At 37.5% G+C, this 18,910-nt stretch overlaps 1 protein-coding gene and 1 long non-coding RNA gene across 6 annotated transcripts in view; one reads left to right on the top strand and one right to left on the bottom strand.

Moving 5' to 3' along the window:
• LOC113182704 (uncharacterized) overlaps positions 1-18,910 on the bottom strand; it is a 140,867-nt gene that overhangs the window by 68,779 nt on the left and 53,178 nt on the right. The window lies entirely within an intron of this gene.
• Cacnb4 (calcium voltage-gated channel auxiliary subunit beta 4) overlaps positions 1-18,910 on the top strand; it is a 241,663-nt gene that overhangs the window by 221,598 nt on the left and 1,155 nt on the right. For 2 of the 3 annotated variants that reach the window (XM_026388641.2, XM_026388652.2), the window contains exons 10-13: positions 1,064-1,173; positions 6,636-6,787; positions 7,793-7,888; positions 17,422-17,607. In XM_026388641.2, the coding sequence (XP_026244426.1) occupies positions 1,064-1,173; positions 6,636-6,787; positions 7,793-7,888; positions 17,422-17,607 (544 nt within the window). The remainder of the gene's footprint in view (positions 1-1,063; positions 1,174-6,635; positions 6,788-7,792; positions 7,889-17,421; positions 17,608-18,910) is intronic. The other variant, XM_026388666.2, reaches the window with a different exon arrangement.

Here is an 18,910-nt window from a genome sequence, read left to right as displayed (position 1 = left end):
TCTAGCCTCTTCTCTGTTCCAACCCTCAAAATTTTTTGAATATGGAGAAGAATAGGTATGTTCGCTGAGTATAAAAGGGAGAGGGTGCTACTTTTCTCATCTATTTCTGGGAAGCTGTGAAGATGAGAATGGGGAAAGGCCCACTGATGTTAGTAACTGACTTAGAAAGGCAAGCTTTGGATTCTACAGGCAGATAATGGCTGGAAATTGAGCAATCCTTAAAACAGTTTTAAAAGTGTGGATTCCAGATGTTCTCATTTGATAAATTATATTCAAATAGACCCCTGTCTCCATTCATCATTTGCAATGTCTTTACTTTATTCTTTTCTTCCATGATTGCAGGATTCTTTCTAACTTATCAAAACCCTGGCATAATACTCAAATTGCCCTCAACTGTACTCTCTTAGGACTGCCCGCCATGTGCATTCAAAGTCATATTCAAATATGCTGAAGAATCCTATGGCTGTAGAAAAGAAACCATATTTCTCACATTCTTACAAGTGAAGCCTCCCTTTGAACCTGTGAAGAAATGTTCCATGAATCATGAATGAAGTATTGAGCATAGGAATGCAACTTAGTCTATCACCGATTGGTCGTCTTTGATGATCAAAATGAAGAGGGTTTCTTCCTTTAGCCAGAGGCATTGAAATGCTGGAAAAGAGCCTTTGTAGCTCCTGAAGGTCTTGTTCAAGAGCAAATCATCTGTGAATTGTGAGGAGACTGTATTGCTGCTTCCTAGAAAGAGCATGGTGTATGCATATGTTTTGATTCCCTCCTGGTGTGGTGTGCATTGTAAAGGGAACTTGGCCAGGCTGGCCATAATGGAGAAGAGCATTTTTACTGGAGCAATTTTTCAATTAAATAGCCAAAAACCTTCCTCTATTTGCTTTGCTTGTATTTTAATACTAACCAAAGCCTGTTTAAAATTCTTGTGGCCAATATTTATTATACTGTGGTTCTACTCTAGTATGTAAAATGGTTATTAAGTACTGTGGTTATAATTCACTTGGAGAGCCCTGTAACATTTTTACTGGCTTGTTCTCTTCTATGTTCCTATTCATAGGATATCAATAACGAGAGTGACAGCTGACATTTCTCTTGCTAAGAGGTCTGTCCTAAATAATCCCAGCAAGAGAGCAATAATTGAACGTTCAAACACCCGGTCCAGCTTAGGTAAGATATTCAAATGTGGTACTTTTCTATCCTGTACTTTTAGACTATCATGACATAGGATGCATTTGTGAATGTCTTTTCCAGTTTGCTCCCTGGTCTGAATGAGGAAGTGCCAAGTAACTGAAAAGAATGCTATCATGGACATGAAGGGAGCAGAGTTCTGCAGCAGCCAGAGCCTGTTCTGTCTCTTTCAGCTCTAGTCAATTAGCTAATTGGTAGTCTGGTTGGAATCCTCAACGACTCCCTGGTCTGTTACTGCCTAAAAAACGGGAAACCACTCATCTCTGTTTTGTTTGTTTGTTTGTTTGTTTGTTTTCTCATCTCTGTTTTGCCTAAGCTTCTCAATGAAGCTAAGGGTAATTGTCATACCTGACTCACAGCTGACACAAAAGGAAATCCTATGTTCAGCCTTCTCAGATCTTTAGAAGAAATAGATAATGGTGCTCTTGGTGTTGCTTCTGTTGCTAGCTGATAGTACACAGAATAGTCACACCTTGAAGTAATGGCAACCACCATTAATAACATGCAGGGAATTCAAATGTGTCTTTTCTGGGGTACTAGTGAGAAAGCATCCTAAAATTCACCATGACGGAGAAGAGCCAAAGGCTGTGGATGTGCAGGGCTATGGATAGAAGGGAGTCCATGCTGCTGGTGAATCACGTTTATTCATCCTGAAAGCATGTTCTTTTTCTCCGTGACTGTCAAGAGTGGTGCAGAATCTTTCCTCGAATTTTCTTTTGCATTCACATTCTAAGGGCAACTTGTTTTAACTAGGAAAGATGCTACTCCTCCATGCTGCTGAAATGGGCTGTACAGAGGATAGAAAACTAAATAATAAAAACACCAACAATAATAGTAACTAGCGTTTCCAGCTGCATGTCCTAATGTCTCATCAAGAATCCACCAAAGGGGGAGTGGTGGAGTGCTCGCCTAACACAGGCGAGGCCCTGGGTTCAATCCTCAGCACCACATAAAAATAAATTAATTAAAGATATTGTGTCCAACTATAACTAAAAAATAAATTTAAAAAAAAAGAGAGAAAAAAGAATTCACCAAAGGCTTGCCTTGACCCTGATTTAAGGTTGGAAAGAAGATACAAAGCATTATCTCTATAATCCTGGCATGAGATTGGTACATGATGATCGCCAATACATATTTGTGGGATGGTTGCTTGTGAGGGGATGCCTCACATGACAGTGCATGTGAGGGGTAGGTCCTAGAGGTGAGTGGTTCCTTGTCCAGTCCTGTGCTTAGAGCCTTCCACAAAGTGAAACATTCTTAAAGGCACAGTATTTTGCCTTGAGACAGTGATGGTGGCATGTTGATGGTGAATCATAGCAGGTAGCTGACTAAAATAAAATATCATGGGTGATGAGGACAGTCAGGTAGGTTGAAGATTTCTAAAACAAGCTTCTGTTCTCTGTTCTCCTATCTTCTATCTTGGTGTCTGTAACTTTTAACCACCTCTCCTTCTGGTATATGATGAAAGGCTAAAGATGCTAAAAAGCTAAATGAGGTTGCCTGTTCCTTCAACCATTTGCACCAGCTAAGGAGTTCATGGGTATTCCCTGAAGTTGGTCCTTATACTCTAGTTACCTGTCATAAGAGTCAGTGATGTGTATGAGGTAGGGTAGTATTAATACTCAGAAGAAACAAAGTAGATCTCAGTTCACTGGTTTTTAACTGTACTCTGCGAAGTCATGTACCCACAACCATTGGAATTCATCTAATGTCAATCTAAAATAACACTGAGTTGCTTATTTGTTGTCTTATTAAATACGTAATTTGTAGATTCTTTCATCAAATGTCTATCAAACACTTGTTATGTGCCATGCATTATGCTAGACTCAGGAAATACAGATGGAACTAAGACTCAGTATTTTGCTCATGGGTAAAGAAAAAGAAGGGACAGATGGTTAAAATACTCTGGGATAATGCAATTACAAAGAGCAAGCTAGAGGATAAAGAAGAAGGGTGGGGGTGAGCGGTTTGTGAGGACTTTTTAGAAGTTTTATTTGAGCTGGTTCTTCAAGGCACACAAGAATGTATAAAAACATTGACCCATAAAAAAAAGCATTTGTGATTGAGAAAAAATTAGATTTGTGTTTAGCATGCTTATAAAGGAGAGTGCAGGCATGGTTGTAGAGGAACCAGAAAAGAGACTGAAAGAGTAGATTGACGTCAATCTGTTAGAACTCTAGTGTTGCTTGTTAAAGAGATCTCTTAAATAGATTTCATGAAATGTTTATTTTATAAGATATTAATAGTTGTTACATTAAAATGTTTTCCATGGTCAAATAAATTTAGAAATGATGAATTAAATAGTTGGCAGTTTTCTTCATTGCAAGACTTCTTGTAGCCCTGAAGATATGAAAGGTAACACATTTGAAATTCTAAAAGAAGCTATTCTAGTATGCAATATGTCCCTTGCTTAAACCCCTTTCTTTCATGGGAAATATTGTGGGATTACTGTTCCAGGAAATGTTGGGAAATGCTACCTAGGCCCATGGCAGTAATATGAATAGATGTGGGTATAGGAGTATCACCAGTCAAAGAGATGCTAGAAAGACGGGCTGGGTCACCTGTGGTCAGCTTTCTGAAATGTTCCTTGAGGGCCTCCAGATCATAATCTATGAATCCTCAGCTCCCTTTGCCTAGAATAGGATCAGGAAGAAACTTCCTTTGGAATCCCTCTTAGAATTAGTCTAGGTAGCCAGGATTGTTTGGCATGGTTGAGGTTTTTTTTTTTTTTTTTTTTTAGAGAAAATTATCTATGTAAATAAAGATACCTTTTTCTTACACACACACACACACACACACATTCTGAATTTTGGGCTCATCCCAGTAAGTAATGTGGCCTCCTGGCTTCCTCTGTCAATCTAAACTCCACCTCTCTGCTTATGCCAGAGTGCCTATTGCCCAAAGGTTCTGTGATGGTTATGCAATAGGTGTGCCTGCTTCTTCTTCCGTCAGAAACTACACTTAACTTCATTGCTAGGGCAGAGTAAATAGATCCAGATATTTCTGAGTTATTTGGACAGGGACTTGGAGGACCTGGAGGATCCTTATACCAGGGCAGTCCAGTTAGCGTCACTGCCTTTTCACTGCTTCTGAAGATATCACATTCCAATTTGAAGCATAAAACAATGTAGATATGTTCAGGGATAGTCCTGGTGACAAGGTTCCTTAAACCCAGTGGCAGCTCAATGAAAACAGCATTAGAGGACATGCTCCAACATCCTGCAACTGAAACTTTCTATAGTCAAAATTGATTTAATTTTCCAAACTTCCTTCTTAAGAAAATTTTTTTCTTTTTTCTTTTTTTTAGTTGTAGATGGACACAATATCTTTATTTTATTTATTTATTTTTATGTAGTGCTGAGGATCGTACCCAGTGCCTCACGCATGTGAGGCAAGTGCTCTCTACCACTGAGCTACAACCCCAGCCCCAAGACAAATTTCTTTTTAAACTGTTTCTGACATGCCAGAAATAAAAGGGGAAAATATGTTTATTATTACTAACAAATGTAGAATATAGTCTCAGAAGAATTTGGCAAATAAATCTACTTATCTAATGTCCTTAAATTGATAACTTGAAAGCTAGTCGCTCTTCAAAGCAATGTGAAATTTTTCAAATCATTGATATTAGATAATATGAAAAACAACAGATATGTTGACTCTTTAAATTCATACATTATGTGTTAAACATCAGTGGTTCTATAGAAAATAAGGCTTTTTGCTATTATAAAAAACCCTCTTCACCAGGCTTGGTAGCACAAACCTGTAATCCCAGTGGCTTGGGAGGCTGAGGCAGGAGGATCACAAGTTCAAAGTCAGCCTCAGCAACTTAGTGAGGCCCTAAACAACTTAGTGAGACCCTGTCACAAAACATAAAAAAAAAGGACTGAGTATGCAGCTAGGTATGTAAACACCCTTGGGTTCAGTCCCTGGTACAAAAAACAAACAAAAAACAAAAACAAAAAAAAAAAAAAAAACTTCTTCCATAAAAAAGTAGAGCTACATGATAAGCCTGGAGTGTTTATGACCCCATATACCCTGTTAATCTTTTTGGTTAATGAAAGGAGAATTGTGTGTGTGTGTGTGTGTGGATGATACAAACTTGAGTTTATCCTGGACAAGCAAAGTAAATTATGAGATTCTGTCACAAACCCTTTTCAGTGAGGGTATTTAGAGTAATACTACCTTTTCTCTAGGCCACCTTTGGTATCATTTAAATAGCTTTGTGTATGCTATATTAAAACATTATAGAGTACACCAGATTGAAACATTATTAGGTCACACCAATAGCCATAAAAATAAGGAAAGACCAAAACAACAAAACAAAATAATCTCTCTGAAAATAAATAGTCTAATTCACATTTTGGACATGGCGCAATTAAATCAGATGAATTATAAAATATATAAGGAACTTTCTTATATTTCAGAAAGTTATAGTGTATTTGGATTATCCATTTTTCCTTAAAAAAGAAATAGTTGGGTTGCTTCAGACCTTTGAAAAGAACTAGATTTTTCATTTGACCAAATCCATGCAGATTTGGGTCACTTGACTCTTATAAACAGCTGAAAAGATTTGCATCTAGATGTAATGCAGCAGTTTAATATAATTAGCCTTAGGGTATTTTTTAATACCAAAGATAATTATGTTTTAGAAAAGTCCACTGGCTCCAATTCTTAAATTGAGCTAGAATTGCTAATCTGTTAATTGTAAGAGGAAACACTGAACAATTAAACTGTGGTATGAAGATGTGCATAACAGTCAAAACAAGTTATTCCTAGTTTTTGAAAAGAATGTTTACAAAATATTAATATATAACTTGTTGATAGTAGGACTGTTACACTGTGCCAGTCATGGTGGTGCACACCTGTAATCCCAGGGATTAGGGAGACTGAGGCAGAAGGGTCACAAATTCAAGTCCGGCCCAGGCAACTTAGTAAGACCTTGTCTCAAAATAAAAAAGGCTGGGGGTAGCTCAGTAGCAGAGTTACCCTGGGCTCCCTTCCAAGTACTGCAATAATAATAATAATGCTATTATTTCAATGTAATTTGCTTTCTCTCTGATGTTGCTTCACGCATGTATCTCAGTTGTTTCCTAAATATGGTTTCAGTTTTGATAGCTGAAACAAAAGTAAAGAAGAACAAAGCAATAATCAAAAAACAACATAAAAAAAACCACCAAGGCTATATAAATAGCTAAATGTTAGGTTGAATGTAAGAAGCAAATTAAAAAAGCTTGAGTTTTTCCACCAATTGTTTTGTTTTATGAAAAACTCAAACCATCTCTCTCTCTCTTTAGAAGACTTTAAACTAGACATGGTTAGGAAAATTCAGAATATTTTGTTTTGTAATGTAGACAAACATATCTGAAATATATACTTTTTTAAATAGAAATACTGACTAATGAGAATAAAGAGTACCTGTTAATTCTTGTTTCTCCTTTTAGCGGAAGTACAAAGTGAAATTGAAAGAATCTTTGAGTTGGCAAGATCTTTGCAATTGGTTGTTCTTGATGCAGACACCATCAATCACCCAGCACAACTTATAAAGACTTCCTTAGCACCAATTATTGTTCATGTAAAAGTCTCATCTCCAAAGGTAATCAATCGGCTCATTTCAGTCTTGAGGATTAGCACATTTCTTTTGAGATATTTTTTTTGTCTGTGTTTTGTTGTTGTTGTTGTTATTAGTGGGCAAGAAGAATATTGAGATTCTTTTTGATGAGCCCATTTTAAAACAGTCTCTAGGTTCTAGGAATTTTGAAATAGCAAATAAAGAAGAGTCCATTCTTATAAGATGTTCATTGGTCTCAAACCAGACAGTTATGCAAGTATATAATAGAAATTTTTAAAAAATTTAAGAAAGGTCAGAAGAAGTAGACTCTGGCTTTTCCTAGACTACAGGTTCTATCTTGGTAAATTGTTTGTATAACATTGATTCTTGGATCACCTATATTTTCTTCCCAGTTGACAGAATACTTAGTTCAAGAAAGATAACGATATTTATACTACACTTATCATATTAAAGGTAAAATATCATTGGATGAACATTTCTTATGGAAATGTCATAGCCTAGACACTTGTGCGAAGGTTGGGTTCTTTGAGGAATACATTATTCCATTATGAGTAGTCTGATTAATATGAAATTAAACTAGAATTTCCTATGAATTACTTATGACAAAAGAAACAAGTATGTAAACAACTGTGATATTTATCTGACATAAAGGTGGTGAATCAAAATATTACTCAACTGAATAAAATCAAAATATTACCGAACATAAGTGACCTGGTACAGAGCAGTTCCTCCACTTTTGTATGACTCTCTTTGAAATTTCCAGGAAATTATAAAATACAGAGTGGGGACCCAAGGGCCCTCCAAGACCTCACACAGAGGTAGAACAGCGTGAACACACATGAATCAATCCACTATACTGAAAGCCACTGCAAATGGGTGACATCATTACAGAGTGTGTAGAGTATATGATTTCTCACATTGCATTTCCTCTTTACTAATCCTTAAGGCTAAACAGACTAAAAAAAGATCCCGTTTTATTTGATTTTCTTTCAATTCATTGATAAGAGCTCGGCTCCTGTCTTCTCTTAGGTTTTACAGCGATTGATTAAATCTAGAGGAAAATCTCAAAGTAAACACTTGAATGTTCAACTAGTAGCAGCTGATAAACTTGCACAGTGTCCTCCTGTAAGTATGACCATTTTTTTCCCTTAATCATTCTTGACTAGTTAGAAAAGGTTGGTTCTTGTTCATATTAGCGTTGTTATTTTTATTCTGTGATAATGGTGATGACGTATGTTTAAAATCTAAAGGATCTTGTGGAACCAGCTGCTACTGTCTTGTTGATTGTGCTCAGATTTCCAGAACTAGATGGTGTCTAGTTAATAAGACCTGAACCTTGGTCTGATACCTGCTTTCCTTCCTGATCCCTTGATTTCCTGGCAAACACTCAGGAAACCACTTAGCGTGTAGCATCCAGTCACGTGGACACTTTCAAGCAAAGAACAGAATAAAATAAAGCATGCCAACTTGACTTTCCTTTAACTTTTTCTGATAGAAGGTTCTGGTAGGATTAAAAAAAATTATGATGTTAAAGGTCAAGAATTGATAAGAACTAGAGGAGTCCTGTGGTTGTAGCAGATGAAAGGGTCAGAATTGAGTGAAATAAAAAAACTACAGTAAATTAACTTTTCTCCTAGTGCCATTGCCAGAAAACAAATGCTGGGTTCAAAGGCAAACAATGATGGGGTGAGGATCAGAAGTGAATGGTATCACCTGGCACTGAGTCATGGCCAGTCCATGTCACCACTTGCTCAATTGACCTCCTGTTTCTATGACTTTTCTCTAAAGGAAATAACAGTCTCTTTTGGTCAACTGATTCACTGGCTTTTTTATATTCTTGTGCAAAGACCATTTATGCTTTTAAAGCATAAAATTAAATTCAAATGTTTAGAGAGGCAACACAGCATCACTTTTTAAAGCAGACTCTGGAGCCAGATGCTTAAGTTCAAATCCATACTGACTAGTTACGTAATCTTAGGCAAGTACCTGCCTCATGAGGTTATTGTAAGAATTCAGTGAGTGAATATGTGGAACAGCTCTTAGAACAGCACCTGGTACATAGTTCACACTGTCCAGGTGTTTATGTTGTAATTACCAGGTATACTTTGTGCCATTCGATGTCTGGTTGGTTAGACTTTGTAACAACCCTTGTCTCCCTTGCTCACTCTTGTAACTCACTCACTACATTGTCATAGTGGACTCATCATAATAAATATTTGTTGATTGAATGAATGGAGGTACAGGGACAGGGAGTAATAAAGCATCCTTTCATTAGATACTTGCAATGGCCTGGTGTGTGCTAGATGCTTTACATAGATTGTCAGTAATCCTCAGTTACCTAATAAAATAAGCAATATAATTCCCATTTTACAATTGAGTCAATTGAAAACAGAGGGGTTCAAGGATTTCTCTAAGGTCACATAGCAAATTAGAATTACATCTAGATCTTTCTGGTTCCAAAGCCACTTTATTCTCCTCCTAACCCTACCTACCCTACACACAAATATGCACACACCTGGCTACCTACAATGCAGATAATTTGGGTATCTTGAAGCATAGAATTCTGTGTTAAGAACACAGAATTGCTTACTAATGAAGTCACTTTCACAGTAGAATGAGTGATTAAAACACTGAATGAATATAAAAGAATGTATTACAGAGCCCCTGACTCGGTAATCCTTCACAGTTGAAGGGAGAGTATCTTTATTGACCAGCTCAAAGGCCAGAACCATGCTATTATTTCCATTTTTTTTTTCCCCTGAACAATCTTAGAAGGTTGGTTATCAATTTGGTGTTCTGGGAAGTGGATACTCAAATGGAAATAGAAGTGCAGAAGATTTATTGTAGAAAATCCCTTTTCTTTTTATGAGAATGAGTTTATTAATATTTATTCTTGATAGTTACTAGAGAAAATACTTGTGTGCTATTAAAATTGAGGTGTTTTGCTGAGAGAGTTGATCATTGAGTTGTTCATCTAGTATAACTTGTTATGTCTGAAATAGCTGGAACCAAGAGAAGGCATGTGCATACTTAATACCGTGTGCTTCTTCAGGACTTGTTCCCCCACCAAGGGAAACAAATGGCACTCAAATGGCTCTTGGAAGACAGCCTTGTCCTATTATTATCTTAGTGGTACAAACACCTTCTTGTTTAATATAATTGGTCAGATAACTTGGCATTTTAAACAAAGCGGTCTGAGTATGTAAGGTTACCTTATACTTAACATTTTCTAAACATTTGATGTTGCATAAATAGCATGTATAATGCTGAGAAGGAATTGTGCACTCTGTTTTGGCACACACAAAGAAATCTTCAGCTTATAAAAACCAATAGCAATTTAAAAATGTGTCTGCATTTGTCCTTTTACTTCAAGACCATAATTATAATTGTCATCCAAAGATTGGTGATCACTGTGTCATTTTAGTTCCTTTAGGAGAATTTGCAACTTGCTTAATTGGCCCCTGCTTCTCCAGTCTGAAAAGTCAGCAGATTTTACTGGCAGAGTTTCACATTGCAAAGAAATTAAAGGCAGCAGTTTTTGGAAAGGGAAGTCTAAAAGAGCACAGGGGGGAAAAAAGTTAACTCTCTGTAGCCAGAAGAATGGATTCTAGATTCAGGGACTATTGAAGCAGAAAAAAGAACTTACAGAGAACCCAGTAGAGTGTTTCCTAGGGTGTGTTCTTTAAGATACGGGTTCTCTGTGATGATATCAGGTGGTTTTGGAAATGGACTATGATGCCAAAAGTGTTTGGAAAAAAAAACTTTTGTAACAAAGATGGTTTTCTTTCTTTGCTGCAGAATCCGGACTATGCATTTTCTGTTTCCAATAGGATAGGTAGTATGTGGTGCTTCTGCTGGTGTGACTGTAGAGCTGTTTTTCCATGGATCATTCTATGGTCTAGTGTTTCGCAGAATGTTTCAAGGGAAGACTAATCCAGTCCAGTCTCCTTGTTTTATAAATGAGGTAACTGAGACTGAGAGAGGTGACCTGGCTTTCCAAAGGTCATACATCTTGGCCAAAGTTACATAAGATCTCTGATGCTTAGGTTGGTGATACTTTAGATGGTGAATGGCAATAAAGTAGTTATTATATATTCTCCTGGAAAGAAAATCATGGATTTTGTGGATAAGGCTTCTTCTAAGAGATGGATCAGTAAACTTTTTTAGCAAAGGTTTAGATAATAAGTATTTTAAGCTTTGTGGGCCATATGGTCTTTGAACAACTAACCAGCTCTGCCTTTGAGTAGCCGTAGGCAATATGTAAACAAATGGGAGGGCTTGTGCCCCAAACAAGTTTGGTGGAAGCAGGAGGCAGGCCTTATTTACCTCGCCAAAAGAAGTTGCCACCCTTGTCCTGGCACAGGTTGTGGTTATCTATTACTGTGCAGTAAGCTCCTCTAAAACTTTGTGACTTCAAACAGCAGCCATTGGTAGTCTTCAGCTGGCTGCTGACCTAGTCACCCAGCAGAGGTGGCTAGAAGGTGGGAGTCAGTCAGCTCCTCTCCCTCTGCCACTTGTCCTGGGCTCTCTCTGTAGCATCCCTTCCACAGGGATGTGGGCTGCTCACATCATAGCTTCCAGGGCTCCAGAACAAGTATTCCAAATCTCTTAAGACTTGATGTCAGATACCAGCACAGGATCCCTTCCCCAGCATTCTGTTCATCAAAATAGTTTTACAAAGACTGCCAAGATTCAAGGAGAGGGGACATAGACCTCCATTCAATGCAGAAGATGTCAAAGAGCTTATGGCCATTTTTAATCTTCTATAGACTAAGATGAACTGTGATGATGTCTGGAATACACAAGGAAAAGGGGCCTGTGGGGCCAGGACCCACAAGCCCATCTCATACATTTTTCTTTTCATATGATCAGCCTGATTTGTTTTACCACTATACATCTATATGGTATACTTAGTTTTTATATGGGCTTCTACCAGATATTGGTACCATTTACCTTCTTCAGAGAGGTTGAGAATAGTATGTTTTAAGAAGACCAATTTCAGATTGCCCTGGTACTATGGTAATAAGAGCTGCATAATGCATGGTGAGAAAAGCAGATAGACAATTGAATATATAAATGACATGTAATCCTTTAATCCTACTTAGTTACAAGCTGCCTTGTGTTACCAAAAGCTGACCCCGTGGCTCTTTGAGCTTTGTAATGGTTGTGTGTGTGTGTATGTGTGTGTGTGTGTGTGTGTGTGTGTGTAAAATGACATTGATCATTCTCTCTGTGAGACTCATCTCCTCAGCGGAATCTTGTAAACCTCTCGTGTTACAGTAACCATAGTAGTTCTCTTCTATTCCATTTTATTTTCCATTGCTGAATGGACTCAGATTTATTCTATTACACACAAGAGCTCTGAAGGGAATGAAGAAATGATAGTGCCCACTATATTGGATCATATTTCTTGCATAGTAGTAATTTTCCAGTGCCCTTTTCCAGTAATCTTATTTAAATTAGTTGGAATCATGCAGATTCAGTCATCTATTTGAGGTGCCAGCTCCTACTGGTGCATTCACTATTATAGAGTGTCTGAATGTCCAGAATTTAATTCCTAACACTGCTTTTTAAAAAAGGAATAATCCATTTCATATTTTCTTTATGAAACAAGGCCACGTGGGATCCAATTTCTCTCAGTCCAAAGAAGACTACATCTTTTCGAGGGTTTCAGGCACCCAACTTGGATGTAGAGAGTTCAGGATAGTTCATTCCCTCAAATGCTATGATATTACTGATCGATGTGAATAATGGGTGTCTTTTCTGCAAACAGTAAAACTGGCCAATGTTGCAATAGTCTCTGAAGAATAAAACAAGATGGGATGGAAGAATGTGGGGAGGAAAGCACGTTGGGGTTCATAACTAGAACTAATTTGGATTCATAACAAATAAAGAGGAGGAAGGGATCAAAGTCACCACGTTCTTTGCTTTCATGTTACCCACACCAATTAATGGCAGGAACTACAATTGTCTTTCCTGTTTAGCTCATTAAAGTAGAAACTACCTGAGATGAACTGCTAGAGCCCCACAACTTTGGTTTTCTTTTATCTCCATAAGACCTGGATCTTTATAAATGCTTTAACTTAGAGTCTAGTTTCCTATCACAAGTTGACCAGTAAGTTTAGTACTCAAGACTTCAAAAGCATTAATAAAGAAAAAATGCAGGTTTGACATGAAACAAACATTGGTGCCACTCAGTCATTTTATTGTACTAAATAGTATTTGCCACTCATTTGTTCTAAATGGTAGCAGTTTCAGTCCTTATGTTACAGTAACAAAGAAATGAAAACATGCAGATCCCTATTATATCCTTCTATCCACTTAGAAATAGGAAAGATGTCCCATGTGAGGTTCTATCTATGTACAGCAAATAAACATAAAGCTATGCATGTACCATAAGAGTTGACATATATTTAATTCCCTGTCTAGCTAATATGCAATAATGAACCAAATTTTTTATGAACCAACTTTTTAAAAGCTAAAATTAAACTGCATAATTAGTTTCTAAGTTTTGTAAACTTTTTATTGAAACATTCAATAACAACTTCCTGTATAAAAATATTTGACAAGATACATTCATTTTAATGAGACTACCCCCCCCCCAGGCTAGAAACTGGATTTTATATAGTTGTAAAGGAAGATCTACCCAGTCCCTCTATCTTCCCTCCAAAAAGAATTTAAATAAATAGAATTTGCACTGTTCCTCGGTGTAGGACTTAAAAAGAACTACAACTTCTATTAAAATTGGGGTGACCAAACATTACAATTTGCTCAGTGTGGGCCAGGTTTTAATAGTGATAGTCCCCCATCTCCAGAAATAATCCCTAGTATACCAGGATGGCTGGTTGCCTTAACTCAGATAGTTTCCCCAGGAAAGACTGCCACATCTTACTCTCTGAATGAAGAACTAGACAGAGGGTTAAATACTTGCAATTTTTAAAAAATATTACAAATCTTCTTTGTTTTCTTATTATTCAGCTTCAGTCTTTCTTTCCCTTTCTTTCTTCCCTGCCATTGTAGTTCTCTAGGCCACCAGATGAGCTAGAGGCATGTTTTGATCTTGGTTATTTACAATGCTTTAGTTTTTAATTTTCCTGAAAGAGGTTATCCAGAGAAGGAGCTACTGTGCCTGAATTTTTGATGGTTTGTTTTGATTCCTCTGTTCATTATTTATTTATTTTGGCAGCCAAACCATTTCCGCCTACTCCAGCTGTAGAAAATATCCCATCCTAGAATGTCAGAAGTAATCACTGTAGCAACTCTTTGAAAACAACTCCACATTACCTTTATCTTCAGCTGTCACCAAGGGCATGGTGTCACTGAGTGGGTAACTGTTTACCTCCTGGGATCTTGCTGATTAAATATTTTTTTGCATCCCTAGCCCACACTATGGATCTCACATATTGCAAAATTAGGTGCTGATTAGATGTGAGCCTTTAAATTTGTAAAGAATTGGGGGAATGGAAGGACAGCAGAATAAAGATATTATTATTGCAGTGGGTATATACGTGACTGCATGACCAATGTAATTCTGCAACTTGTACACTCAGAAAAATGAGAAATTATATCCCATCTGATTCAAATGTATGATATGTCAAGATCATTGTACTGACATGTGTAACTAATTAAAACAAAAAAATTTGTAAAGAATTGGCAAAGCTGGTATGCATAAGTCATTGGGTTGCTTCTCCTTGAATGTGTGTGTGTGTGTGTGTGTGTGTGTGTTTTATTCCCTTTATACTGACTTTCTAGCACTCTAGTCTGTTCAGCTGTGTTATTTCCTAAACAGAAAGAAAAATTGTCACAGATATGCAGGCTGTGAAATTCCTTCTAGTTGGAAATAAGGTACATATGTCAGTATTCATTCAGAAGCTGAAATTTGCTTTTTTTTTCTGTGCTTTTGAAAGCATAAAAGCAGTTTCAAATCATTTTCCATCGTATAACTGTCTTTTAGCAGTGCAAAAGCATGGTTTGCAAGAAATGATCGGGCTTAAGCAAACAGCCATGTGCTGATGTATACAGAGTCTACCCATTGGCAAAGAAAAATATTTTTTAAAAATTCTGGTAATTAAATGTGTGTTTAAATACGTCTACAACAGTGACAATGTAGCATGTAAATAGCCAGGCAGATGTCAACCTCCCCCAAGCAGCACTGTGCAATCCTGGCTGTCATTGTCAGGACCCTTCCAGGTCCCTGAAGGTTGTTGTTGTTATATTATTATTATTATTATTATTATTATTGACCTTGTTAAAACAAGAAAATGATTCACTGTAACTAACCAAACCCACATTATAGTGTAAGATTTATGTAATCAAATTTTATAGTAAGTATAAATAAAATGATACAAACAGTAGGCTCTAATCACATGCAGCATAGAATTTGTGAAATGCTGGAGCCCACAGTAGCTGAGGGGCCCTTTGTTTGGTGCTGCCAGTTTCCTCTTTCTTCCTCCAGTGCCATCTGCGTTCACGGATGTTTTTAGGGTATAGCCATTCTGCTCCCCCTCAGGTCAACACTGCACTGCCACTGTTTTTATCAGAGCATTATGGGCACTTCTTGGATTCTACATTTGGCACTATGGAAAGTTTATATTAACCGGGGAAGGAGGCTTTTGGTGGCAAGAGATTAGAAACTCCCACAGGTTACTTCAGTGAGAAAGGAGATTATGGGAAGGATATATGTCAACTGAAGCACTAGGAACTGGCTCCTTTCCCTGTCTGATGGGCCACATGGTGTCTTTCTTTTATTGTAACTCTGCTTTTCTTTATGTTTTGTTTTCTTCCCTCGACAGATAGAATTCTTTAACTTACTTATAATTTCCCTTTCTTCCAAAGCTTCATTTTTATAAGTCTCTCTGGGCCTCCTTCTAAATCCAAAAACTTTAAGCTTACAGCCCCGAACATTATTGTTCTCTATATTGTTCTGAACTAAAGTCCCAGTGTGACATAGATTATTATGAGCTTTAATACTTGTCTCTCTCACAAGACTTTATGCTTCTTGAGCATAGGATAAGGTGCTTTCTTTGCCACTGTAAATCTACAGTGCCTAGCATTAAATATGTACTGAATAAATATTTTAAAAATGAATAGAATATAACATTTAGAAATTCCACTAGTAACTGCTCTTGGGGGGCATTTTTCTACATGAATTGAATTGGCTGAGTCTTCTTAAATATGCATCAATTTGAACTGAAGTTACTTATTATTTTTCTACTTCTACTCCAAAGACCTTCAAATAGCTTTCCAATTTAGAGGGGAGTTTTTCAGTAAAGGTGGATATAATGGAAAACTGAAATAGTAAGTGTGGGTGCAGTGAAGCACAGTGAGCAGGTGCTTAGCATGCCTGAGTTTCTGGGTTTGATCCCAAGCATCAAAACTAACTGACTAAATGAATAAATAGTAAAAGTTGCGGTGATGGTGGGAAAGAGTTTCTATGGTGACTTCTGCTTCAAGGAGCTCTGTTCTAAGCACTGAAGAGAATGAACCAACGGAGCTTGGTTGTCAACTTTTTATATTCTAATTGCTATTAAGGGTCAATCCATCCAGTGATGTTGGTGCTATGACAGTAACCCTGTATTTGATTCATTACTGGAAGGTTCTTATTTTAGTAAAATGAGCTCATAAAAGCAGGTAGATAGTGGTGGAGGTGGTGTGAGAGAGAAGATGTATCAATCCTGCTACTGAAAGTTAGATCCACCACCACAGTGGGTATATATGTGACTGCATGACCAATGTAATTCTGCAACTTGTACACTCAGAAAAATGAGAAATTATATCCCATCTGCTTTTATGTCATGTACTAACACCTGCGGGGAGGTGCCAAGGTTTTCTGGCTGACTCTCCATGGGATCTATCCTGGGTGTATCCTGTCCATGTTCCTAGCCACACTAGACTAACAGAAGGGCCACTCTTCTCCTGTTGGAGTAGAAGAACAACTTCCTGCTTACAGGGCAGATGCTGAGCAAAGTCCTTGCTGACAGAAACATGTACCCCAAATACTTCCTGTATAAACACCTCTTACTCTGGTTAAACACCCTGTTCTTTTTTACATTTGTAACAATCTTATGGTAGCAGCAATCACTCTAATGTGATTTTCTAGCATTAATCCTGCTTTGTTTCCTTGTTTTTTTTTTTTTATCATGAGGCAAGTAACATCATTTCCCCAAACATTGTGAAAATTAAGTAAATGGTGTTCCCTTCAACACTGTTACCTTGGGAGATGAAATGTTTATTCCAATGATAATGTCACTACCCAAAACATTTTTAGAATTCCTCTTTCAGTGCTGTTAACTTGCTTCTTTTGTATTCTGGCATAGAATTCAGTTACAGAGGAATGTGGGGGGAATGTGAATTCATTATACACTTTCACTTATTGCCTATACAATTGTCATATTAACCTCATCTTTTTCTTTTAAAACAATGAAAGATATGAATATTTAATGAGTACTCTTATTTTTCTGTAAATATCTACATTTGCATGTGGATAACTGCAACTGTATTTACCAGATTTTAACTTTAGAAACTGCTAATTTATGTTCTCAAATTTGATGTTAGCATCGAGATTTGAGAAATGCTATTATCTGCCTTAAGGCGTATTTTAGGTTTCATTGCCTAAAACCTAACTTTTGGAATACAGTGGATTTTCTTGTCACCTACAGGAAATGTTCGATGTTATATTGGATGAGAACCAGCTTGAGGATGCTTGTGAACATCTAGGAGAGTACCTTGAGGCGTACTGGCGAGCCACCCACACGACCAGCAGCACCCCCATGACCCCGCTGCTGGGGAGGAATTTGGGCTCCACAGCACTCTCACCATATCCCACGGCAATTTCTGGGTTACAGGTATTGCCCCTTGTACTTTTACTACCTCATTACTAAGATTCTATAGAGAAGTCCATTAAATAGAAGACTTAGGGTTGTCCTTGATCTGAAGAGGAAAACATAGGGGCCCTTTATATAAAGAAAATATAAACTATTACCTAATCATGTTCCATCCTACAGCAGGTTACCCAGAAACCCTTTCTAGAGACTTTCTTGCTGTGAATTTATAATGAATCAATCCCTGATCATTCAGTGTCTACTCAGTGCAGCTGCCCATGGCTTCTCCGTGGCACTTTTTAATGATTATAGGACAGTGCAAATCTCAGCTACCATAGCTAGATAAATAAGATATTTGGGGACAGATAGGGCTTTTGATTGCCCTTAACTTTTTCCACCCCTGAGGTTGCTAGACGTGTCCTTTACTTTGCAAAAGACAGAATGTGAATGTGAGTAGAACTCCTCTGTTTGGAAATGGTGACAGGTCTCTGAGTTTTCTTGGAGGGGTCCGGGAGTCCACCTTGTTGGGTGGCTATGGAAAGTGTCCTTTAGAGAAGCTAGGAAAGAGCACAGGACCAGGAGCTTCTCGCTTCCGCTGTTCTCATGCTGTACTCTGAACTAGATATAGGGAGCCAGAGGCATTATGATACAAAATGACTCTTTCCCTTTCTACATTAATTATTATTTACCATTTATCAAGCAGCTGCTGGAATATGACCAAACCCCCAGCTGACTGAGGAACATGTAGTCAATTGAGCCCTCTTTCATCATGACTAGTTTTGTTTTAATGGGTTATAATGATAGTCATAATTGTAGATCATGTAGAGTTAACTCTGAGATAAATGGCACTCTCTGAAATGCTATTATAACTGTATTACTCTTCTGCAAAATTTCATCTCTGTAAGCAGAAAATCTGCCATATAAATGAATCACTTTTGAGGCTGGAAATGAACATGGAAATGTATGATGGCAATGTACGGTGTATCTGTATGCATCAGGACTATTTCCTGCCTCGTTTTCCTTCTTGTGTGCTGATGAGAATAGCATTTCCATTGGCTCACTTGAGTCGGCTCTGAATTTTGCATAAATTAGTGGGATGAGGAATGGATGTATGAAACAGTATGCTTCTCTGGTGTAGGAGGAAGTAGAATGTTGTACTTTGTTATGAATGCAACACTCTTGAATTGTCATCCCTAACACACCCACCTAGAGTAGTTTTCCCAGTTTCCTTAATGAGTTAATGTGGTGGCTTTTGTCTCAAGGCCTACTTCTCCCAGGAATATAGAGTCTAAATTATTAGACACCTGGCTGAAGTTGATGGCACAGT

Source organism: Urocitellus parryii, chromosome 1 (assembly GCF_045843805.1).
Source record: "Urocitellus parryii isolate mUroPar1 chromosome 1, mUroPar1.hap1, whole genome shotgun sequence".
Taxonomy (NCBI): domain Eukaryota; kingdom Metazoa; phylum Chordata; class Mammalia; order Rodentia; family Sciuridae; genus Urocitellus; species Urocitellus parryii.
Note: the sequence above shows the minus strand (reverse complement) of the source record. Positions and strands in the feature narration are given on the sequence as shown.